The sequence below is a fragment of the Pipra filicauda genome, unplaced genomic scaffold, assembly GCF_003945595.2.
Source record: "Pipra filicauda isolate LSUMZ 115617 unplaced genomic scaffold, ASM394559v2 scaffold38_size3968069_pilon, whole genome shotgun sequence".
NCBI classification, from domain to species: Eukaryota; Metazoa; Chordata; class Aves; order Passeriformes; family Pipridae; genus Pipra; species Pipra filicauda.
Genome location: NW_024104520.1, coordinates 1,564,254 through 1,590,733, shown reverse-complemented (window position 1 = coordinate 1,590,733; position 26,480 = coordinate 1,564,254). Strand labels below are relative to the sequence as shown.

The 26,480-nt window shown below is 36.8% G+C and overlaps 1 protein-coding gene across 7 annotated transcripts in view; it reads left to right on the top strand.

Moving 5' to 3' along the window:
* Window positions 1-26,480, top strand: part of TBC1D1 (TBC1 domain family member 1) — a 105,005-nt gene that overhangs the window by 54,669 nt on the left and 23,856 nt on the right. For 3 of the 7 annotated variants that reach the window (XM_027746761.2, XM_027746760.2, XM_027746769.2), the window contains 10 exons: window positions 2,418-2,522; window positions 3,145-3,277; window positions 4,685-4,776; window positions 6,380-6,490; window positions 8,768-8,896; window positions 10,942-11,028; window positions 12,688-12,977; window positions 14,698-14,826; window positions 17,128-17,247; window positions 18,395-18,534. In XM_027746761.2, the coding sequence (XP_027602562.1) occupies window positions 2,418-2,522; window positions 3,145-3,277; window positions 4,685-4,776; window positions 6,380-6,490; window positions 8,768-8,896; window positions 10,942-11,028; window positions 12,688-12,977; window positions 14,698-14,826; window positions 17,128-17,247; window positions 18,395-18,534 (1,336 nt within the window). The remainder of the gene's footprint in view (window positions 1-2,417; window positions 2,523-3,144; window positions 3,278-4,684; window positions 4,777-6,379; window positions 6,491-8,767; window positions 8,897-10,941; window positions 11,029-12,687; window positions 12,978-14,697; window positions 14,827-17,127; window positions 17,248-18,394; window positions 18,535-26,480) is intronic. The other 4 variants (XM_039385006.1, XM_039385007.1, XM_039385008.1 and 1 more) reach the window with 4 other exon arrangements.

Genomic DNA, 26,480 nt, shown 5'->3' with positions numbered 1-26,480 from the left:
AGCAGTTTCAGTAATTGCTATTGAAAAGTTGCTAGTTAATCGGTAATGTTTTAAAACTGTCGTCCTTCTTTCATGCTTTGCATTGTGATTTCTGAGATAAAGACTCACTTCTTGGTGAAGTGGATGAATAATATGAACTAGAAGGAACACACTGGTCACATCTGATTTGAGATTGCAGTGGGTGTGATTCACTGTTGTGCAAATCTGCGGTTCTCTGAGCCATGATTTTCAAGAAGTGAGAATAAAAGGAGAAAAACTATATGTAAGAGTTATCTGAAAAATACTTCAAAAATACATTTTTTTCAAGAGTATAAGTTGCAGGTATGTAAAAGAGGACAATTCTCTGCCATGCAGAGGTAGTGTGTGTGATGCGCTGAGGGTGAGCATGTTTTAGAGCCTCTTCATTCACTATCAGTCTCTGTTCCTTGTGCCACAGGGTTTGCTTCCCTGTCCTTTTGCCTCTGGCTTTTTTTTTGATTTTTTCTTAGTCTTTTTTCCATAAATTACTTTGATTTGTAATTTGATGGTGATAGCTTTCATCACTAAACATTCGGGTACCTGTTCTGAAAATTTCAGAGTAAACATAAGTAGTTTGCATGCTGTCAGAGCAAGAGCTTTAAAGATAAGTCCTTGATCACAGAAAAATCTTCATCCCCATCTTTCTTTAGGCCATATCCTTAGGCATGAGCTATTTAGGTAGACTTGGTGGCTTGCCCTGAAGGGCCACAGATGGTTGTGCTACTCAGAGCAGTAGGAGTGAGATTCTGATTGAATTCTCCCCTTGCCTGAAGAAGGTACTACTGGTCAAATGATATGTCAGCTGTGCAAATACTGATATTGGGGTACAGAGGGCTTCTCCTTCAACTATGCACATTCCAGAACACTTGAGGGAACAATCTTATCTTGATCATACAAGAAGTTTAATAATCTTTTCTTGAAGGCACTGGAGTTAAATTATAAGGAAGATAAGAATCAGTACTTAATTTCCAGAATGCCCATTTCGTCACTGAGATATTATAATGGCAGAAGGAACTATGTGGTCCTGGGGCAGTATCTGAAAGAGCGAAGAGCGTTTGCCAGCAGTTTTGCAGACGGGGCCATGATCTCTGCTGGGCTCCTTACACCATCGCAGTTGGGTTTTCAGGAGAAGAAATGGGCTTTCAGAAAAAGAAACATGGGCTGGAAGGTTAGCATGAGGACTTAGCGCATTCTGTCCTTTGTTCAGCTGGCATGCTCTGAACATTTAATGTTACTGTTTTGAATGATAAGACAACATCGTTCAGATTATGTAAGGGTATCTGATGTTACAATGTGTTCTTTTTTTTGGAACACGTGGCCATTCTGTTTTATAGAAATATTCACTTTTTACACTTTTTAATGCTTTTTAAAATGTTTTCTTCATGATAACAAGGCAGAGAGAATATTCAGTGATTCTTGCTGTATGAACAAGGAAAAGAAAATAAAGAAGTCCTGCTGGCTGTCTTCAGATTGTTTAATTCACTGAAATTCCTGATTTACTGAAATTCATCGTTATGATTTTTGATACAGCACTTTATTGCCTCTCTTTACCCTACTTTCATATTGTACCATGACAGCTAGAAGGTATTAAAATAGTGCTGAGTGTAACTGTCTTTCTCTAAATAGGCTCTGCTGCTGTGCATGTGTACATTCATTGTCATAAGCTGGTTTGTCGTTTGTTCTTTTTTAACTAAGAATGTTGAGCTGAGGAGACATGCAGTGGGATCAGCCAGCTCTACTCACCTGAAACTCTTTTCATAATAGAAAGAAAAAAATCCCAGGAATTAAAACAACTTTCTTATTTTACCAGGATGTGCTGTTTATCTACTGTTGCAAGCTTGAATTTGCATGCATTTTAAGAGAAATAAACGCTTCTATGAGTGATCTTTAAGTAATATATTTAAACACTTTATTTAGCCAAGCTTTTCTTTAGATAAAAAAAATAAATGTGTTTATTCTTTTTTCACTCTTTCTTTGATTTGCTCTTACAAATGTAAAGACCAATTGTTGACCGATTAAGCAAAACAGAAGAAAAACAAAGCAAGCTTTTTTCCCCAGCTATTTCCAATATTGAGTAAAATACATTTTGAGTAGAATTTATTCATCTCTGGTCTATTATAATTCATTCATTAAAAAAAAAAAAAAGAAAAAAGAGGAAAAAACCCAAACTCAAATCAAACAATGTCTAACTTAATTGAAATTGAAAAGATTCATGAAGTAATAGGTTCTATAACAGAAGAGAATTTTAATGGCCAGATGACTTCACTGTAGTTGTAATAGAGATAATTGACCTATATGTAATGCTATTTGGCCTTTTGTTCTTTTATTACTGGAAGTAATACAGGTACAAAACACTGAAAGTAGATCTGACTGCTTCATTGCTGTTGTTTCTTTGCTAGGGAATTAGACACGTGGATCATTTTGGGTTCATCTGCAGAGAGTCTTCAGAAAATGAAGGCTTCCACTTTGTTTGCTATGTGTTTCAGTGTACAGATGAAGCACTGGTAAGTGAAAAAAGCCAAATAGAATATTAGGCCCTAAAAGTCTTTTGTTGCTCCATTCTCTGTATTTTAGTGAATGTCTTCAAATCCTATTCCACTCAGAAATACAATTATTTCCAAAATGTAACTAACATAGCAGTCTGCAAAAGAAGTTTTCATTTGTTTTGAGGGCAGGAGTTAAAATACCCTTTAAAATCCAGTAATTCTTCCATTTATTACGTAAGCTAAGTTAGACCATTTACCACTTTTTTTGAAGGATGTTTTTTCACAGTGCACCTGTTCTGAAAATCAGAACTGCACAACTGTGCTGTAAGCCAGGCCAGTGCATGACAACTGCAGTAAGCTTTCTTGTCATGGAGAAGAAAAGGTTTTGAGATAGAGGCAGTATCTTTTATTAGACTACAGTAATAAAGTTGGGTGGCCTGGAAGAGATAGGACTTCATGATGAGTTTTGTCTTGCTTGTGTGTTTGTAGCCAGAAACTGCATGGGAACAGCTTGTCTTTTTAATCATAAGCACATTCCCAAACAAGGGGCACTATCATTCTCAAAGACTGTTTGTGTTAAGTGAAACAGAAGCTCAGTGGAAGAGTGAAATTTTGTTCTTCTGTATGTCATTCTTTTCAGGTTGATGAAATCATGATGACATTGAAACAGGCTTTCACCGTGGCAGCTGTGCAACAAACTTCTAAAGCACAACCCCAGCTCTGTGAAGGCTGTCCTATGCAAATCTTGCATAAACTCTGTGAAAAGATAGAAGGTGAGGTTTAAAGAGCTTTCTGGTTGAATATCTTTTCTGACTATTTCACTGGGGAACAGTCTTACAAGTGAAACTCTAAGGAAGTTAATATTAAAAAGAGCTTGGGACTTGGGATGGAGAGTTGAAAGCTAGTTGTTTTATTTGGAGGAGTGTAATGTCAGGTTTTCTGTAAGGTAATAAAAATTTTCTAACAGAAGTTAAGCTCCTTTCTTGTGTTTTAGTTCAATTTTTGAAAACTAATTGAGAGTCTAAATATTAGTTACTTGCAGCTCATTAGCCTCTATTAGCCCTTTGCAGAAGATCATAGCTAAGGAACCTCTGAAGGATAGATGCTGTGGTAGCTATGACCATCTTAGATACTGGCATTATGCTACCACTAAGCATGAACTGAACATTGTGCTTTTAATACATGTGTTTGTCTTGTTGATCTATGCACCTTCGTGAAAATGCAGCAATTAGAATTGTAGTTGCTGCCCAGAACACAAGCTCATGCCATAAAAAACCTCTTTGCATTTCAGCAGATTTCACAGTTAGATTTTGTTCATTTAAGCAGTGTCTGGGGTAAGTAAAGGGCAACAGCAGCTTGTCAGATCACATGACAGTAGCTTGTTGGACTAAAACCTATGTAGTATTAATTTGATGAAACTGGAGAACTTCCAAAACTACTTTCACTCTATTTTGGTTTTCAGCTAGCTATGATTTTTGGGAAGTTTCCCAAAGGTAAATGATACTTAATGTCTGCAATCATGCCATCTGGTTAATCATATGGTCCGATTCTGAAGGTGGTATACCACAATCAGAAACTGAAGTACACAGTACTGTTGGTGGTTTGCTGTTTTTTTCACAGAAAATAGAGGAAAAGAATTTAATCCAGGATGAGAGCAGAAAATGTAATCTCAATGAAAGCGTAGTCTGCTTTAGACTGTCGGTAAATATTTTCAGCAAGAGACAAAGCAAGAATTTCACTAACATGCAATAAATTTACTCTTTTTCAGTAGAGACCAAGGCATACAAATTGGAGAAAAGAGAAGGGAATTATATTCATACGGTAAACAAAATCCAAGCAGCACTGCGTAAAACACCAACTAAGCAGTCTGCTAAAATGCAGTAGATTGTGGGTTTATTTTATCTTGTGTGGTAATGGAATCTTCAGCTAAGAGTATAATCCTGGTGTGTGCTCAGTAAATCTCCTCGTTGCAGAGTTCATGTCCCTCATTTTAAAGGCATGAGTTCAGTAGTAGCTTTAAATGAACCTGGAGTTCCTTCTAATGCCCTGTTATGAAATCATTCAATGGGTCAGCTCAAATAACTGACAAGCTTTGGCTTAAATTGTGGGCATATTTATGTGATTGATTAATTCTGACAAAATTGACCCTGTAATTCGTTCTTTTTTGTTCCTCTTGGTAGGGTTGCACCCTTCTAAGACTAAACTAGAACTACAAAAGCATCTAACAACACTAAATAACCAGGAACAGGCCTCTGTTTTTGAAGAGGTTCAGGTAAGCTCTTTGTTTCCTGGGAGATTTTAAAGCAATTGATGTTTTTTGCTAACATCAGTGTGAAACACAAAAGTTATTTTCATTTTTTGTGAATTATTCATTATTTAATAACGTTAATCACCCTGAGCTTTAATTTCAATATCATTGTTTTTCTAGAGCTGTTAAAAACTTGTCTTTTGATGAAAACAACTGTTTTACTCATTTTTCTTCCACTAATAATACTACTTGTTTTCCATGAAGATGTTGCCTTTTCACTGACTAAAACTGCACACATTTTATTGTGTGTGAAGGCTTGTACTGTGAGGACATTCATACTATTACTCTGACAAAAATAAATTATGGTAATGTTCCAAGATCAGAAAATTTCTCGCCTAAAATTTATCCTAGATCTTAATACTTGTCAAACTAGCTAAAAAAGTTAAACTTTCTATCTTCTTAATTAAATCTATTGTAGGACAGAAGAAAGCATAGCTGGATTTAAGACAGATGATGTGTATTGTAGGAAACATCACTGGGATTGCCACTCTACTGAATATTAGGAAATTTCAGACTATTGAAAATAATGTTTCCTTCCTCTCCTGAGTCATTTCAGTCTCTTTGTGTGTTTCCATGTGGCAGTTTATCACTCAGTACCAAATTTGGAAGTTACTCTGTGGGGCTGATTCCATGAGCTAAGTAATTCCTTAGTATCCAGCAGTTAGCAGCACTGTTACCTTTTAGTGTTCTGCACACAATCTAAAGCTTCTGGTAGTACCAGGAAACTGTTAATTGCTTCTGGTCTGCAAACAATTAACTTGGTAAAACCAAAGAGTAAAGTACATCTCTCCTGCCCGTCTTTTTCAGCTAACTTTTACGGCTGGACTGCCTGAAACTGTAGTTGTTGTATTCCTACAGATCCGTGTGTTGTAACCACGATTTGCATTTTTAGGTAGCTGTGATATTTTAATTAATCTAATGTGCTAATGTGCTTGGCATTAGCTAATTCATACTATATCCTCTGCATTACATCAATAGGCTTAAAACAGCATATGCTTTTCAAAAGTTAGGTTTCTGGGACTAAATTCTTTAATAAATTGTTTTAAAAAGATTTTCTCTCACAATAATTCTGATCTAAATAGAATGCAGTAGAGACAAATATGTTCACCTTGTGCAGTAGTTTTGAAAATACCTATGTAATTTCCCCCACATTAAACGATTAATGAGGAAGGATTTCTAGAAGGGTTGTGCATCGTAACTCCAGAACACTACTTCACGTGTGCCACAAACTCAGAACTACTGTGTTTTGATTTTCTTCATATCAAAAGCAGATTGGCAAACATATTTTTTTAAACCTTCATTTGCTTGTGGCAATTTGATACTTTTACAGTTGTCCTTTGTCTTTCATGTAAATTCTATCATGTATGAAGTGAGGTGAAGTGTTTCTCTGGCTGTATTGGTGCTTTGCCTGGGACACTGGTGTCCTCTGGTGGACTGGAGTAGTAGCATTAACCTAACTAAACGTTACACTGACAATGTATGGACTGTGACAAAATGAAAAGAATAAATATTTGCTGACAGTTATACAAATGTGTAATTACTGTGCTTGTGGTGTTTTCAAATAAAGAAATTAAGACCAAGAAATGATCAAGAAGAGAATGAGATGGTTATCTCTGTTTTGAGAAACATGTATGAAGAAAAACAGAAGGACCATGTTCATGTTGGAGAAGCAAAACAGGTAAGTAAACATTTGGGTTTAGTTCATATAAGGAGGAGCCAGAAAAAAAACTTTCCATATCTTTCCAAAGGTAAATTTCCATCACTGGCATTTTGAAAGTTGAAAGTGTTAAGCAGTGGTGATCACAGAATTTCCTTATGATTCATAGGCTATTATCCTTGATAAAAGGCCTATTACATTTACTCAAGAGCTGGAAGCTATTTCTTGTGTGCAAATGACCATTTGAAGTAGCCTCAAGAAGGAGTAGCTGAGGAGAATCACTGCAGAAACTTCAGCAGAGACTCTCGTCCATTTCCAAAAAGCTGAGCTACCTTCTAAACTGCATCAGGTTCCATCAGTGCCGTTTAAGGCCATTTACAGAGCACAGTTAAGATTTTCCAAAAGGAATTAGTGGTTTTGGATGCCTTAGTTTGTGACTAATTAACTTGAAACACCTCAAGGTGGCCTGCATTTTAAAAAGCATAGACCCCATTCTCTGGAAACTTTCAGTTCCAATTATTTGATCCTTTTAAAAATCTTGGTTGTCCCTTTGCTGCTGGCTGGTAATTCCATTGTGATAACCGCTATTGGCCATTGGTGATGTAAAGTAGCAAATGAATATATGGAGAGTAATTAGACCTGTGAAGAAATAGGGAAGTAACAGCAAATCTTCATTTACTATTTTTTCACTTAGTTAATCTCTTCTCCTTTTATGGCTTACTGGCTAATTATTGACCTCACTGAGTAAACAGGAAGAAAACTTTGCATGTTTTGTTCTCTGTTTTATTGTCTTGGGTATCTCACCAGAAACAGATTTTTAAGAATAAAGTATTGCAGTTACAGCATAAGACAAAGAAACATTGCCTGAAGTCCTCTATCATCATACCTGAAATATTTTTATTTGGTCTAATGCCAGCTGATTATCAAATAGTTGTCAGTCACAAACAGCTTGGAAATAGGGATCTAGAAAGCAAGATAGACTAGTGTGTCTTCATTGTGATTTGAAAATTCTTAAGGCCTGCTTCAGTCTGTTTGCTCAGTTCCTGGAACCAAAATTAATTAATCTGACACTTGCAAAGATGCCAGTGCTCTAAGAACAGAGTTGACTTGCCATCAGTCCATCATTTGTCTTAGTATAACATTTTATATTTACTCTGATAATTAATCTCCAGAGCTGTGTAACAGCAGATACCTTTGAATGCCTATCTGGCAGTGTTATTTGTCTCAGCAGTCATTAACCCATCACACCCTGGTATCCCTGTTCCTTTCTTTTCTGCATAGGTATTCACTTTCATTCTTTTCATAATCACTTTTTTTTTTAATATCTAAATCAGGGGAGGGAAAAAATTAAATATGATACTCATACATGGATCTTATTTAACAAAAACGTTTCACAATAAGTGTCTTTTCATAAGAACATAATTGTAAGCAGCATCTAATTTGCTCTTTGAGGATGAGGGAAGGTAAAAAGAAAATACAGAAACCTGTAACTTTGTCATACTGGAAATAGGATGGTTTATAATTATATGTAGGCAGGACTATTTGATGATGGTGATAATGTGCTATTCAGCTGCCCAAGTAGTAGCAATTGCATAGATCAAGCATTCAGTCTCTGAAATTAGGGACAAATACAGAAGACTATGGTGCCTGGCAGCCTGAAGGTGAACCCTGAAAAATATCATTGAAAATGAAGCTCTGATTTTCTACTGCAGGTGTTGGGTTTGGATGGTCTTCACAGCACTAAAAATTGACTGAAACATTTATTTAAGAAGTAAAACTCTCAATTGATTGTTAGCTTTAAGGTGGAAAAGTTTCTACTGGTGAAATATATTGAAGAGCTTGATTGTTACACATCTTCCTGGCCCTTAGAAAGCCCTGTTTTAATATAATGGAGATGGCTGAGAGTTCCAAGTAATTATGAGCTTCATCCATTTTGATTAATTTCTTAGTTGAAGAAAAGGAAATCCATCAGAAATCTCTAATCTGTTACATTTAAACATTTAGAATTTGTACAACTGTACATTGGCACTAAAGAAAAACTGTCAACAGAGCCATAAATTCCTGTCAAAACGCCAGTTCTTCTGAGGCATGCTAGTACACTCAGCACATTTCCTTTAAGAGATTTCATGGTCTTATGTTAGGATAGTTTGTTAAACTTCAGTACAAGTATCAGTAGAGAAAAAGGCATGAAAAGCCAAGGACACCAGGAGAAAGTATTGATTCAGGTTACAGAAGTCTTCATCCTGTTCACTGAGATTCTGCTCTATGCTGTTGAGCATTTTGCATTTCTGTTTGCAGACTTCACAGCCTCCTGCTGAGAATGCTGTAAATGAGGTGTCCAGCAGTGCTCCGAGATTCAGATTAGATATGTTAAAGAACAAAGCAAAAAGGTCTCTGACAGAATCATTTGAAAGTATTTTATCACGTGTAAGTATCTTCATGTTTATTGTCTTTGAACATAAAGTCATTGCTTTATTTATTTGAATGACAGAAAAGTCACATTTGTTATTCTTCCAGGCTAGAGCTCAGAAGTTATTAAAGGCACAGTGACAAAAATATTTGAATGTACATTTTAGAAGAAGACAAAACAAAGCAGGGCTTTGATAGAGAGAATACCAAGTCCTGGATGAAGTGAACTAATTCCTAGATAAGAAATAGTGTATATAGGCATTTCAAAAAATGAATATGAAGTTGAGCATGAGGACTTAAAAAAAGAGATTATTGTTTTATTTCTCCTTAGGATTTAGGAAATTTTAAAAGTAATTGTAATTGTTCACTTTTATTTATGTAGAAGGAAATTATTAAGCAACTGACTAAGCACTCCTAATGAGATAGTATTTATTAGTGACACAGAACTGATAAATAATGGGGCATCTGAACTTTTAAATGCCATAGATTATTTGAAGGCAAGGAATGTAAAGAACTTCAGACGGCACTAAGAATATGACGCATTTATGCAATATTACATCAGCTAAAATTCTCGGTAAACAGTGTCTGGAAATACGGATCAGTGGCAAAAACTTGAGCTTCTGTGTGATAGTGATTCCCAAGAAATCATGTTGGGAAAATGATGAGTAAATGAAAATCTGTTTATCATAAACAGATCGCTGAAATTATGTGCTGAAAGTATACAGCAGCAGTTATGAAATTAAATCAGATGTCAAGTTCAAGCACTATTTAAACGTACGGAGTGTCTTCTCATTCAAATATTTTTTGTTTTGCACCTCATGGGAAAAGTCTGAGGAAAATAATAAACTTGGAAAGACTTCTGCCTGACAAAGGATTAAAAAAATCAGACCTTCTCCCTTAAAAAAAAAAAAAAGTTGTGACAGAATGCCAAACAACAAATATTAAGGAACAGAAATTGGATATTCTCATTTGTAATCAGCAAAAAGTTATATAGAAGCAAGATCCAGTCTAATTTATTGGCTCATAGACATGCAACTTGTAGTGACAAAATGAGGTTTTCAAAGCTTATTTCAGACATATCTAACCTGTTCCCATAAAACAAATAATGGCAAAAGCATGGTCTCCCTGTCATAATTATGCATATAGAGAGAATTTTAGTTTAATAACTCCCCTCATTACTTCCCAGACAGTATTGCTAGAATTCACCCCCATAAAATCCTGCTACGCATGTGTTTGGGATATGACACATAATGTTAGTGTTGTTACATTAACTATAGTACTGTTCTAATTTTTGCCAGTTTGTCTTGACTGGCATAAGCTTGTCTTCACATAAGCACAGCTCTATATCGGTTGCATTTTCACTGTCATTGCTGTTTTTGATGGAAATTCTTGATTTTGATCAGATCTGAAGCCAGAAGTTGTGACTGAACTTTGAAGAGAGAATAGTCACTGTTGTGAATGATAACATTTTATGTTTTACCTGGAATAGCAGTTCAAAGAGAACATATATCATAACATAAGAGCATTAAAAAATAAAACATTTAAGATAAGGAAGATAGAAGTTCCATAATTGTATTAGCACATAAGAATCTATCACTAGATTTCTTGATATTTTTCTTGGTTACATAAAAGCATTAGTCAAATCATGCAAAGATATTGTTGAACAGATTATACAGAAATATTTATGCTTTCTGATTCATAGGCACTGAAATGATAACACCAGAAATTTTTTTGCTGTGTATTAAATTCATACGGGTTTAGTCCGTTGTCATAGACATCCTTTTCATTTCTCTATATCTTTGTAAGAAGTACCTAATACAGAAGTAAAAACACATAATTGCCAATGAGAATTCCTTAATTCTACAGGATCCTTTAAATTGTCAGAGACTATCCTGAATGAAGCTTCTGTTTCCCATAAGGGCAAAGGATATTCTTAGGCATTTTAGGAAATTAAATTTGATACTGTCTTTGAAAATTACAGATTCTGACTATGCTACACAAATCTCTTTTTCGTATGCCCCATATATCATAATTTTAACTGCTAGTGTGCTTTATCTCTACAGGGCAGTAAAGCCAGAGGTCCATTGGACAGTTCTGGTTCTGTGGATTTGGACAGCTCAGTGTCCAATACCTTAAGCAGCACAAATAAAGTAAGTAAAGCCTGGGGTAATTGCACATATTTAGAAACTTCAGATAATAGTCGAAATAAAAGACTTTAATATTAGTTGTTCCGAAACAATTGATCGGATGTGAAATGCTCATATAACTGTTCTGTTCTAACATCTTGCATTTTTTTTGATTGGTTTTTGGCAGTAGACAAGTTACCTGATTGTGTGTGAAAAGAAAGAAACCACAGAACAGCCAAACAGTATGATAAAACAATATCACAGAGTAGGGAGGATAGGTATGTCCTTTTCTTCCTATCTGTAAGAATTCTGCTGCTGCTTGCTGATCCAAATGATGTGTCTTTATTCCTGTACTGAGTCCCTCTGAGAGTGACAGGGCTGCATTCATTACAGGCAGCTTCTTGGATCAGCCACTGCCTTTCCTTTCTTTTCTCTTTTTTTTTTTTCCCCCAGCCTGAAGCAATATTCAGGTTTTTTAGAATTTGGAAGTTGATTATTCAAATCATTTTTCATATATGTAATGTTAGAATGTGTGCAAGTCCTCCGAGGGACAACTTGAAAAAATTATCAGTTTAGTCTAGTAATAGAGATTCAGGTTAAGAATAGTAGTCACATGGCAATACAACAGTGATGTGTAAGATGCTGTTATCTGTAGAGTTTCACTGGAGATTTCCATACTTTTTGGCAAGATGGGACACATAGTAAATCTGTTTCTGTTCTCCAAAAGTTTCAAGTTGCTTTCAAGCTTTTCATTCTGTCCCCTATGCTATAAACAGAGAAGTGCAATTGAATTTCCATTTGAATTAGAAATGCCTTGTACTGTACATTTTGTTTGAATGTCTATATGTGAAATAAAATATTATATACATCATCTGGATACTGCAACAATGTGCAGCAAAACAAATACTGTAATTACCATGCTGTCCAGGCTACTCTGGCTGGTTTTAGCCATGAAACTACATATGATGAATGCAGGATTGCATTCATAAGAAACATAAACAAGAAGTGGAGTAATTTCCCCCTTTGTGTGGTTAGAAAGCTTTTAGTCTGTATAAAACAATACAAACAGCATACAAGAAGCCAGTCTTCTTCTCTGGAGGCAGCATAGAACTCTGCAGACCTGATATACAGCTATTGATTCTCCTGTAATGCCTGAGCACCTGCAGATTCCTGACTTCATGTAATCAAGAGTCTTTTCTTTCTGCTTACGTTTTTGAAAGAATGGCTGACTGCCAGAAACACACAAGGTAGGGAATGAAGAAAATGCATGGTTTGGGACTGAAACAGGCATCTAGTCCTAGGATTAAGTTCTTTATGTGAATCTTCAGCTAGACAAGGAACTGTTAGATGGCATCCTAAATGTACAGTACTCTGCAATGCCACCCTTTTCACTCTTAGCCAAACCCTCATCCTTTTGTTTTGACCCCGTTTCTTCTGAGCTGTAATGAACATACTATTGCTCTCAAAATTACTTTTTCTCTGGAGAATGAAGACTCTTCTTTGTTGACATCGGTGATGAATAACAAAGACATAAAACATCAAACATCTTTCTTTGAGCTATCTTGATAAAAATGTGCATGTTTGAAGTAGGTCTCTGTGGGATGTGAATAATGACACGCTAATGCAGTGTCAAAACTGGATTCTAAACCCACATATTGATGACCTTCTTTCTTGCACTGCTAGGAACCACCATTGTGTGAAAAGGAGAAAGACGGACTTCCTACCCTTCCTATAGGAAGCGCTGTCAAGACCAGTGGATCGGTGGGTGATCTCTCCAGCATCACAGAGGATTGTCCTGTTGATCAGTCTGATACGTTACCTCAGCAAAGCTTTCGGAGGAGAGCAAACACTCTAAGCCATTTGCCAACTAAAAGCCAGGAGTCTCTGGTACCTGTTGAAACATCACCATCTGTTCCTCAGAGGAAACTTATGAGGTATCACTCAGTGAGCACAGAGACTCCTCACAAAAGAAAGTAAGACTTATTAAAAGCAGGCTATGATTTCATTTGTTGAGGGCATATTTGGGGATGATGACTGCATACCAGGTATGTCCTCTTAATGGATAAGAAATGTGTTGCAGTGGTGTGTCACTCTTTGGAGGTTTGTAGGTATTCTGTTTAAAAAGACTTTTAGCCCTATTTGCTCCACAGGGAAGAGAAGACATGAGATGTGTAGTTCCATAATATATGACACAAAACTACTTGTAAGCACAATAGGATTGCTCCTAAGCAGTTCGGTTATATTTGTGCAAGCATTAATTTTTGGGTTTTTTTATCTGTGAGCAGTATAAATAAATGCTACTTCTTGTGGTCTATTTAGAGAGAAAAATCCGGTAGCCTTTCTGATCCTTACTAGTTGGTGAATTCATATGTGACTTTGAAATAGCACACTAAACTGACATAAATTGCTTAGTTATTGGTAGAGGTGAGGCTCCTGTCTAGCTCTTCAATGAGCATATTTAGATTTTATTCACCAAAACAAGCTATTGCTTGCCTTAAGGCTAATATTCTTCAGGCTATCCTCCTTCAGTGGATGCCTCTGCATCTCTAGTCCACTCTTAACTTTATGTCAGTTTTCTCCCACCCTTCTATCTAGCTTTTTCAAATTACTATGGAAACATTTCTGTCTGTAGACTTCTGTTTTACTGCCCACACTGCTCATTTACACAAGTTAGTAGGAAATCTCTATGTGCTCCACGTCATTTTTTCCTGCAGGAGGCAGGGCAGTAAACGAACATGCCTGAAATGGGTGATGACAGTGAAAAAAAAGAGAATTATAGTATTTGAAAGAAAACATAACCTGCCTTCCCTCTTTGTCCCTTTTTTGAACCTTTTTAATTTTAAAGTACTAGAATGTTTTTCTAGTGCAGTTTAGGACTTGTTGGTCTGTTATCTTCACAAGAGCTTCCCTGATGCTTGTAGCTGCTAGTTTAATGACTTATTACCTTATTAGAGGAATGCAGCTAGAAATTAAGTATATTTTTCATTTCTTTGGTTATTTCTATTTGGGTTTGGTCATGTGATTTTTAGTAAGACCTGAGTGCGCCTGCTCCCTCACATAACTCAAATCCAAAAGAAATCCCTGTTGCTTCCATTTCATAGCAAATGTATAGAAACAGAGGAAATGGAAAACTTACAAGACAAATATACTTAAAGTTCTCAAAAATCACTGGAATTACAGACTTTTAAAAGTCTCTACTGTTTTATGAGTGTTTTTGAACAGCTTACCTCAATTCATAAATTGTTTTCAAAGTAGAAATAAATTCAGTTCTTCCTGTAGCAGTTCACTTCTTATCCATTGGAACTCTTGATCATATGCCTGACTTTATCATAGAAATCAAGGGGAAACACGTACAAGGAAAAAGAAATGGAACTGTTAGTGCCAGGTTTTTGTGCATTTTAATTTAGTCATATGCTGAAATGCCTTGATGAAGCCTGTAAATGTGTTATTTGGGATTTTGCTAATTGCGTTAAAATGTTCATGTCCTGAAGTTACTGCATTAACTGTGAAAAACATAGGAAATGTCTCATTTATATTAACTGGGTCTTTTTCAAAGATTAGAGAAGGAATTTCACTTCTTTTTTTCCCCCTTCTTTCCTTTCTTACTCTTTTGTTCTTTGTGCTACCTCAACTCCATCACTCTGGTTGGAATCCCACTATATGGTTCGAACGAATTTGTCGGCGAATCTAAAGTTCTTCTGGTCAACTTGCACGTTCTCCTACTCTAGCTCGTCTTAATCCCTCAGCCTCTTCACCCAACTTTTTTAAATATCTAAGGCATAATTCAAGTGGAGAACAAAGTGGGCATTTTGCACAAAAAAGGTGAGCTAGCACCTGCAAATAGTTTGGGGTAGGATTTCTTTTACCATGTCATAAGTATGAAATTCTATAGCATAAATAGTTAAAATAATTTAATATAGACCAAAGGTTGGTAGATTTTTATGGGAGAGGGAACCCTTTAACTGTTCCGCTACTGAATATAGTAGCTAATTACATCATTTGTTGTTTTAACCAATAAAATTCTTTCAGACACCGGCTCGCTCTCTAGAGCCAGTTGCTCCAAAGCAATTTGTTGTTATGCAGCAGACAGCAGCACTCCTTAAATTGTGTGAGGGATAAGTTGCCAAGAACCTGAGCTCACTCTGTCCTTCCTGAATCATTCGGTTCCGTTCTGCTTTGTTTATGGTAACACATATTATTTTGTGCCTGACACTAAAGGCAATTTCACCAAGTTGACTGAAAGGGGCAAGAAGTAGCAGGACCATGGAGAGCCAATACAAAAACACCCCCCACGAACAATCCCCACCACCACCCCCACTCCTCATAAAACAAAAACCCAAGACCAAAAAAACCCTCAACCCATCATCTTACATGTTTGTCTTGGTTACTTTCAGCAATATCAAATTATACTTTTCTATGTTTTCTTTCATAGAATTAAAATACATATAGAGAATGTTGAGAAAAGGACATTAACTCTTGGTTTCCCTGAGAATCTGAAATTAAGTAGCTCCCTAAAAATCTTGAACTGTGAAACCCCTTCTTAACCCCTTGAGCTAAAACTGCTTATTTTAGCTCAAAAGGCTAATGAAACCAAATGTCTTGGAAGCTCTGCCAACAGTCACTGGCCATTGGCAAGCAATTTTTATTGCTTTTGCTGTTTATTGTTCGTTTTTGTTCTCTTGGGTGAAAGTTTCCTGTTTCTCCAAGGTACTAATTTTTCTGAACCTGGGAAAATAGTCAACTGAGAATCTTGTTTCACCAGTTTCTTCAGTTGTATTTGCTGAGTACTAACTAGTATCCCTTAATTTAACTTTACCTCAGAAGTATGATATAGCTCAGGGCAGGATATGGCCCTGATATACTCTTCAGTTTAGTAAGACTTACTTTAATCCTGAAGGTTAACTTCTCAAAAGTAGATTTTTCCAAGTAGATTTGTTAATGATTCTGTGCACACAGATGCAACTTCTCCTTCCCTTTCCGTGTAATTTAAGGATATACCATATTGAACATCTATGCAACAAGACTGAAAATGGAAATTGATAGGGATATCAAATGGGTTAATGAGTTTAAATCAATACAGTCAAGCTTCCCAAGTCGATTCTATTCTGTAAGTGGAATTACCATGTAATTGTGATACATTTACACTGGGATTGTAAGTGAACCCTGTTTGCAGGGCACACCATGCTACAGCCTTATCTTTGTCTCTGTACCAGCTACTAAAGAACCTGCTTCGCTTCATACTGGTGATTATCCCAGAGTATCCCCCCTATTCCATTCACATCTTCAGGAAACAGAGCTAAAAGCCATCCCGATATATCATTATGGTTTATTAAAAGCAATTATTTCTTAAACTTACTTTTTCAGGAGTAAATTCTCCTACTTACGTGGTTTTGTGTACTCTTCTGAAGAACGGTCTTCAGTATCATCAGCCAACTAGTTTTCTATGTTTTCACTCCATGCAAAAACTTTTCGTTTTCTGAGGTGTTCTTATTTCCTTCTATTAACCTTCTCCTGAGTATGTTTGGGAGTTGTTATATTAAAAGACCAGAAGACTGATCATGACATTTGATTAGTACTCCTGTCTGTTGCATAAATAGAGCCACAATCCTGAATGATTAGTCAGAAGGCTCAGCTTTTAAGTGAAAAGTTCCAAACTTGTCTGAATAAAACCCTGTTAATGCTTTACAAAATGTTTTTTGCAAAGTCTTATTTTTCCTTTGCCAGCACAAAGATTGTCACTGTCAACTTTTCATAACCTTTTCCCCCAAACTTAGTCAGTCATGGAAACTGATATTTAAGTAAATGTCCAATGATAAAGTTGGCATTGGTTCTTAATAGATTAAAGAAATTTATTTGAAACGTGCACTGAAATCTTGGGATGTAGCAAAGAATAATAACTTTACTGGAAATACATTTATATATATTGGAACATATTAGTTTTCCCAAACAAATATGTATTTCAAAGTAGCACTTTGTTAGCAGCTTCAGTTTTGACTTTGGCTGGTATTCAGGCCTTCAGGATTTAGCTGGTTTTCGTTTGAAACTTAGAAATGTGTATTATTTTTATTCTGTGGATTTATACTTCTTTGTTCTAAACTATACTTTTCCCAACTGCACTCTCAGCATCTCCTACCGTACTGCCTTAAGGAAAAAGCTTCATTCTTCCTCTTCTGTGCCAAATTTCTTAAAATTTCTGGCTCCTGTAGATGAAAATAACACCTCTGACTTTAGGAGCACAACAAGGTAGGGTTCTTCCTTAAAGCCTGGAGATAAAACTGTATTTTCAAAGGTTTCTTTGTCTGAAATATATCAAATGCTTCTTGCACTTGCAAAACGTGATTTGTGCAACAGTTCATGTATATGTATTCTGCATGTAATTGCTGTCAAAAAGATGAAGCTATCCCAGACTGCTCTTCCATTAAGACAATAGAACTTAGCCGTTTTTGATGTTGCAATGGTCATACGACTTCCATCTGTGTACTCCTGTAATTATTCCTGACAAAGGACAGTTTTCAGTTAAGGAAATATACATGATTCGTCCTGAGCAATGTTAGTGTCCTCAGACTGGGAGGAGAGGATGACCTGTAAAATGGTCCTGCCTATTGCTGCCAGAGCTACTTGAATTTCATTTACCCCTTTCAGCTTCAACAAAGACACGCAACTATTTAGCCAATGGCTGGAATAAAGCAGTGAATAGTTTCCAGTTGTAACAGGTGAAAGTTATTAGTAGGATAGGAAAACAGAGTTGCTGTTTACGATTTCATTTAATATTGTGAATAAAAACTTCTGTACCGAGTGTGTGGATTACATAAAAGGAGTAATACCGAAGGTTCCTGGACACTGTTACCAAGTTTGCTGCTTATTTCAAAGGTAGACTTGTGAACACAAAGGTTAAAATTTTTGTTCCAAATCTGTGTTGGGAAAGAATATATTGCATACCCCGTTCACAGAAGGTTGCAAGTTTAGTTGGTGTTTATAAAGCCTCTTGCTGTGTGCTGATAAAAGTTATCAGCAAGTTTTTGTGTCTCGTATGAATACTTGCTAGATTTTGTGGATGGCATGTAAATAGCATAACAGTAGAGCTACATTATTGTGTATGTGTCTTTAATATGTTGTGATTACTACACTGCTGCAAAGAAAACTGAAAATTAATTAAAACCGGAGAAAGCAGATTACACAGAGCTGCCAGCTCCTGTTTGTGAACCTCAGTGATGTTTGCAGTGTTGTACAAGCTGCTGCCACAAAGCGAGCTTCACCTACCTAACACGAAGAGCTTGCCACAGCATGTGCACAGCACACTGCACGGCTTTGTTGTGTCTTTGACTGTGTCACTGCTACAAGCAGATTCAGGTAACCTACTCATGAGCTCTCTTATGTTCTGCAATTTTAGTGACTACGAATCCAAACACAGCCAGCAGGCCGCTGATGCAGACAGCCCTGTAAGGACTCGAAGGCATTCGTGGAGGCAGCAGATATTCCTGCGAGTGGCAACCCCTCAGAAAGCATGTGATTCTCCCAGCCGATATGATGGTAATAAGTCTGGGCTTATTTGCTTCTGTGGACTGATTACTGTATGCAGTCTGTGAAGTGTGAATCAGTTTGTCTACTGAGTGGACATGTTTGTCTGGTGTTCTGTTGGAACCCTTGGGGTTTCCCACCTGCCTTCTGGTCATGCCGAGCTCATCAGCTGTTGAGTTTTTACTTTTCAGCTTCATATGTAACATTGTTCCTATTGTGTTGCATTAACTAGCCAGAGAAGAAATTGTTTTTATGTCTGCTATTTTAATGAGTTCTGGGAAAAAAATGTATCACCAAGTATTGCTCTGAAGAAAAGATGATGCTTCTATTTCATCTTTCCATGTTGCAGTATAGAAGTACATAATAGATAAATCCAGGCCTGGCAGAAGGAATTAGATTCCTTTTATGACCTCGGTTGAGTTCTGCATACCAGGCTGAACTTGTCCTCATGAGTGCTGCTCCAATCTGTGACATTTGCCACTTGAGTTATAGTTATCCACTGTTCTCATATTTATTTCCTGAAATTCTTTAGAGATGAAGAACCACAGACTAGAGGAAAATCACTGCACATGAGCATGCAGGTCCATCATTTTATACATCCTACTTTATGTAAGACAAACAGTACAGCATATGCTGAGGCCAAGAATGCCTGACAAAAACTTGTAGGTAATGGTCTCTGGCTCAGTAAAGTTTGAATTTCATAGCATGAGCTCTGCAAGCTCTAACTTCTGGCTAATCTCTAAGGCCTTTGTATAAGAAATAAAAAGAAGTGTTAGTAAACAGGAAGGAACAGTACATGATAGTAAATGCAGTGAAAAGTAATCATCCTAATGTCACTGAGATGTTTTTCTTGCATCTTCAAGTGAGGCCTTGATTAATTGGACACAGCACATAATTGTTTCTGTCATTAACGCACTGCTTGCAATATAATTTGACTGACAGTGAGGAAAGCTGTATATGGACACAGGTACCTCTCAAATTTAGTGTACTTCAAAGTGAACTGATCTCAAGGGCATGGTGTGTAAACACACATGTGAAATGCTCTCATGTACTTAAAGGCATGTGAAAGGCCTGTTCAACCTCAGCTGTTCTGTAAAACTTCTGTTTTTACAGGTTTGATGCATCTCTTTGTGACTGGAAATAGTCTTACTTGGTTTTGAAAGCCACAAAACCTTCCCATATTAAATGGGGGGAAAAAAAACCACCTAAGTTGCCTATCCAAGCATTTCCTCTGAGACATAATAGCTGCAAGATAAAATCTTAACAACCTACAGCTGGGTAAGCAGAATAGTTGGAGAAACAAGTGTGGCCAAAATGGAAAACAGGATGTGCTATTAATAGGAGGAGCAATTTAAAATATTTGGTCTTCACTCTTTTCTTTTTCTGTATTTGTTTCAGTGCACATTATTAATTTATGAACAGAAGAAGAAGACTAAGTGTTAGGGTTTGTGGCTTTTAAAAATTATTTGTAATGAATACTGGATTTTTCCATTTGGAGTTTTATGCATCTCCTGGAATATTTCTGGTAGTAATGGATACTCACTCATTATCCAGTCTCTGTAGCCTTTAAGAGAGCTGATCTTACGTTGGACTCACCAGCACAGTTAACTAAGTAACATCTCTAGTTCCAAAGTAAATGTAACTACCTATCATTCATCATCTTGCTTTTCTTTCATATTGTTTTTTTTTAAGTCTTTCTTGCTCTTTTTAGACTAATTTCCTTTAACTTGTATAAACAGCTGATGTATCACCAAAAGATCAAGTTCAACCAAATTGGAGAGAGGGCAAAGAAGGTTTTAAAGATACAATAGTTTGTCATGTTCTGCAGAAGTAAGCATGAAGAGAGGGAAATAAGAACATCTGTGATCATCATCCCTTTATAGGCTCTGACTCCACCGACCAGTATTTCCATTCAAGTGCAGTAGCCAACACGCCACTCCAGAGTACTCTGCAGGAGAGCAGTAAGGAAAAAAGCTGAAGAGTGGTTTAAAAGCAAGTAGTTCATCCAAAAGACCCAGATCTCTGTGAGTCAGAGATGATAAAGTTTTTCAAGTTTAGCCTAGGCTGCTTTACTAAACTTTGTACTAAACATAAAATCCACCAGTATGCCCGAACTATGCATAGCTTTGAGCACCTGTGGGCAGGCACTGTCAACAAAATGAAACTGCTCAGTGGTTGTAACTTCTTTGGTTTGTAATGAGTAAATATGCATGTGTAAGCTGTCACAAGAGATAGAGACAACTTTAAGCTTTATACTCACAGAAAAACCTAGACTCTGACATTTGTGATTCCATTTACACAGGCAAGTGAGGTGAGCTAAATCTCAAGATCGTATTCATTGCTACTCTCTGTGTAGTTAACACAGCAGGATATGAAAGTGTGTTTACTAAAAGTTCAAAGAAAAAAAGAAAAGAAGACCCACCACTGGTACATAGCTTTTGCAGAAATTTTGAGCTTACTCCTTCCAGGTTCTGAACTTAGGAAATTTCTAATGTCTGAATTTTCACTTGAAGCTTGAACAGCCTAAACAGCACTTTGAGTCCCACTGTCTTGCACTTCTGGATCCTTTACTTCTTTAGGAAATGCTCATAAATAGTTAAACTTCATTTCCTGTAGCTCAGCTGGAAAAAATGGTAACTGGCTGTGCTTTGGGGGTTGCATCACGTATTACCAGGCAGAGAGCATACTGTGTTTTGCAGACACCATTATTTAAAATGAAGGAGGGTGTTACTATACATGATGGAGGGTGTTAATTTTTTACTAGTTCGGGAGTAAAATAAAAAACAGTCCTAAATCAGTAGAATTAAAGAAAAATATTGCAAATAGATACATACACTGGAAAATAATTTTTTTTTGCCAGTTGAGATTCTTGCCTTGCCTGACAACTGGACTAATGCAGGCATTCTCTATAAGGTGAGCGCTCTGAGGCAACAGAAAGCCTCATATAGTTACTTTTGGTTGTTATAGGAACCATGTCCCACGTACAGGCCGTTCTCTGGCCACCTCCTGCTTGTTGGTGCTGCCACTTTCCCTTCCACTCACTATTTTTCCCTGCTTCTGTACATAACCTTACAATGAAGCACATCAGAGAACTATTATGCCATTGCTGCCTGGCAGAACAGCCAGAAGATCTCTGGTGAGCCTCAAGGTGAGGCTGATCTCCAGTTTGAAAATCTAAAAAGAATTTTCTGCATAGGTGAAATGATCTATAGAGACTTCTAATGCTTTACAGCTGATAGCTGGGGGATGGAGTGCTAAATTATGCTTGTTCTGTTGTGGCAAGCTACTGTTCAAACTACCCAACCTCATCTGCTGTTAGCCACTTCCCATGGAATGGCTGTGATGCTGCAAGTGGTGTGGAGCACCAGGGGGCAGCGTTTCTCTCACTGCCACCTTGAGACATAGGGTCTTGTCCTCGGATATTTTTTATTTATTTGTGGGAGTGTAATGAGTGTTGAGTCCTGAAAAATGGAAAGATAATAAAAGGGGAGCAGAGGTCACTCACAAAATGGATCACATTTTGATCTGTTACAATATTGTATTTCTTTTGAAATAAGGTTTTCATTAGTCATTAGGAGCAGGATACACTTACATCAGTGTAGACTGATTATGAAACTTCACTTTGCACTGCAGTGCAGCAAGATACATACGTTTATTCAGCATCTACAAATATCTGTGCAGTGGATGATTTTCACTACAATTTTCGCATACTGACTGTTCAGAATTTGTCATAGTAAGAGAACTGTTTTGCAGATTGTCAGAAACTCCCAGCAGTCAAGTGCTAGATTTAAAGGGAGTGTGAATAGTTTTTGAAGTACGTGGTGGGAAAGTGATGGTGTTTGTCAGAGCTTTCTTGCTGAGGGAGGTGTGTTGGAAGTAGAGCTCTGTCTCTCCTACTTAATGTCTTCAGTCATTTGATTTTTACCTTTATACCTCCCCACCCTACTTTCAGGCAGATGTTCCTGCTTCTGTGGGATCACCCTAAGAAGAGCCGCATTCTTTGGCAAATGGTCCAGGACTCTTTAGTTCTCTGATCACTGGTAAAAAGGTGAATCTAACAACTCAGTAATCATTTTAAACTAGTTGAAGTATGGACACACTCAAACCCCATGATTTTCAATTGTACCAGTTTTCTAGTCCCACTCAGGATATTACAGGAGCAGTAGAGCAGGAAGGGACAGGTGTCTGGAAGGTGAACGGTGGGTGCTCTTACCCTGCTTAGGAACAGGATACACTTACATCAGTGTAGACTGATTATGAAACTTCACCTTGCACTGCAGTGCAGCAAGATACTCACATACATTTATTCAGCATCTACAAATATCTGTGCAGTGGATGATTTTCACTACAATTTTCGCATACTGACTGTTCAGAATTTGTCATAGTAAGAGAACTGTTTTGCAGATTGTCAGAAACTCCCAGCAGAGTCAAGTGCTAGATTTAAAGGGAGTGTGAATAGTTTTTGAAGTACATGGTGGGAAAGTGATGGTGTTTGTCAGAGCTTTCTTGCTGAGGGAGGTGTGTTGGAAGTAGACAGCAAGATTTCGGTAGCAGCTGTGTCAGTTTTAGATTGGAGAATGGGGATTTGTTTTGAAGTGGGCAGTGTGTGATGGAGTTACCTGTTGAACAGTGAAAGAAATTGCAATTCAGAGGAATGAGATGCCTGGTATTACTTAGCAGTAGTCAAAAAATAGATTCAGATGAAAAAAGAAGGAACTTTAGCCAAAAGAACTACATAGTATTTTACAGCTTTACTTGCAGAAAAAAAGAATTATTTTAGAAAGTGCAATTATCTCTGTACAGGAAAATTAACTTGATTCATTAATTAAAATTAATTTGGTTTCAGTCTCTGACAGAGGTATCCAACTTCAACACTCCTAAGTGCTGAAGAAAAGTTTGGATTTGAAGAACTGTTATTCTTGAAACCAGCTGTAGTTAGCACCTACCTATCTGTTTATGTGCTTTGTGGTGAGAGTTATATATCTTGATTATTTAAGCAAAAATTTTTAAAATAATTTTGTAGTAGTATTGTAAGTACTGTAAACTGTTGCTTTAGCATTCTGTGCTTAGAATGTTTATGGGGTGTAAATTATTTCTAATGTATTTGCCAATACTGTTTTAATGATGCTCTTTTAGCAACAAAATTATTATTAACTAATTACTATTTTTTTTAATCCTGTAATAAATCCAGTTGGTTAGAATTGATTACTCAGTTCTGTTCCTTTCAGAGTAAATATGTGCTCGTAATCTTGATTTGCAGAACAGGAGCTTGACTGTAACCCGTAAGTACATGTTTAATGTTTGATGGCTTCTGTGCCCATGGATATATCAGGGCATTTATTTCTCAGGGCTTGATAATGTTAGTAAATGGGATTAATTGGGAGGTAGTGCTTATTTTTTAAGAAGTTCTTGGATTTAAAAGAAAAAACAAAGCATCTTTCAGAGCTGATTTTAATCAACAGTATTAAAATACACAATTTTTCAAGAATTCCTCATTCAACCATTGCTTTAAGTTGTATGTCAGACTAGAAGAACTTGTTGCTTCTTGTGATTCTGTATTTGAAGCTTTTTGGTAACAGAAGGCTTCTGGTCATGTTACCACATTTGCTTATGAAGTTAAATATTCCAGACATCTGTGTAAAATAATAGGACTATTATATCCTTGGTTACAGGAGTTTGCAGTTCCTCTTTTATTCTATACTACGTATGAAAGAAGGTGTTGCTCTACCTGAATGGAAGATCTGAAGAGAACTAAGGATGTTGTTGATGTATTTTCTTTTGGCAATTGAATCTTACGTGACTGTGAGGGTTCTCTTGTTTGATGGCCAAGCTGAATTTTCTAAAGTTTGAAATGCAACAAAGAAAAATAATGTAATGCAGTAAATAAAATGCTTAATGGGTCCTTCTGTCCACATTCTTACCAAATCTTGCCTGGCTTTTTAACTGTGGAGAGCAGATGTGACTAGTAAACATGGCATGTAGAGGGCCATGTGCAAAAGCAACTCCATAGTAAGGATGGGAGTAATGCATTACTGTTGAGCCTCCTCCCTATTAGCCCTTCCTTTCTACTTCAAGTGTTGCAGTTTCTAGTCAAAGATGAATCTTATCATGTAGTTTTTGCTAGTCGAGGTTGGTTAGACTAAGTGCTTCTGAAAGAATGTTTTTAAAATATAGGCTTTTAGGTGGGTTTGTCACTTCTATTGTTCTTTTTACCTTGTGTGGTTTCTCTTAGTGGGTTTCCTTTTCTCTTTCTTGTTTTTGGAAAGCCTTGTTTAATACTGAGGTTGATTGAATAAGAATAAAAAAATATTTGATAAATTATTTTTCCCTAGTCATTTACAAATGAAATTTCCCTGTTCATATCCCTACCAGTCAGATATTATCTGTTTTAATTACTACTGCAGTCATTCACCAACTTAGTTTGGACCCATAGACCTGTAGGATTGCGTCGTGCAGAAGAATAGTTCTGAAGGGTAGTCCAAGTATGAACCTCAAATGGAAAATAACCTGCATATTTATAAAATATATTAATAGTTACTGAGTCAACTTGCCAAATCCCGAACCTTAAAGAATAGAAGTGCGGTTGCCTTTTAGGAGTACAGTGTACGATGGTAAAATTTTATAGGGAAGCTGCAGGAAAGGAAGCAATATATTTGAAAGGGGTACAGGTCATACATGGAATAGTCAACAAAAGGTTGGCAAGTGAACAGGGAAGCAGTCTTTCAGTGTGCACTGAAGTGTTCAGATCCTGTTTAAGTGCACTTACTAATCTCATAAAAGTTCTGAAGGCTGCACATTGCTTGGGTTTTAACACATGGCTGTTTGGTTCAGTGGAATGTGAGCTCCTAGTTACGTTCAGCTGAACTGCTCTACTATTTAGCCTTGCTTTCTCTGCTCCATATTGGGTTGTGCATAAAAATGCAATACTCAGTTTCTTGTTACAGTATTTCTACTCTTGTCTGTTCTGGATCTGGAAGCTGGGTGTATTCATGGACATGGGTTAGCGTTGACTTACCGAATGTCTGGGTTTTTTACTTTGCTTTGAGGGATTACCTTCACATTCCACCTTCCCCCGTTCTTTACCAGCCAAAACAGCTGATGCAACTCTCCAGACTTCCGACAGGCCACCTGAGCAGTTAAACAGGTTAATTCTGCATTCTGTAAATCCTGCCTCATGCCAGCATGCAGATGGGAGGGAAGGCAGGTTTTGAATGTGTTGCACTTTATCAGAGTAGACTTTAGACTTTCTGATAAATGTCCACAAGTGATAAGAAGAAAAAGAAAAGATAGAAAAGGAACTGCCATCTGGAAGGCAAAATCAAGCATAGTACTCTTCACAGAGGAATTAGAGGTAGCGTTGATAATCATAATTGTTAAGCTTATAGAATTTTAACCTTTCTGTTTTCTTTTATAGCCTTAATTATTATTTCTTTTAATGAATACTGATCTTATCAGGTTAGTCAGTAACTGACGAGAAATTTTCAGCCTAAATGGAAACAGGACCGTGGTCTTCAGTAATTAATGCTTTACAGCAGTTCAGATGTTGCCACAGGTTGATCACTGCAGGACTGTGAGTAGCATCTCTGATAAACTTGTTAATTTGTTACTTTAAAACCATTCCATAAAATTTATACTGAGGAAGTGGGATGTGTACATTAAAGGACAGAAGATTCTAGATGTGTTTAATCCATTTGCTTGCATGTGTTTTGCCAGCCTCTTTTTTTGAATTTTGGGGTTTTTTTTACAAGTAGGTAGTCATGAGCTGTATCTGTAGTCTATTATTTTCTAACATATGTGCATATATACATACAAAAAAACAGAATACACATCTGAATCTAAAAGAGAGCTATAAACCACTGAGAGAATATGTAGGATGAGAAGAGATTTGTTTCCCCCAAGATGCACATACATTCTATATTGAGTGCTATGGGAAGTAACATGAATTTAAGACATGAATA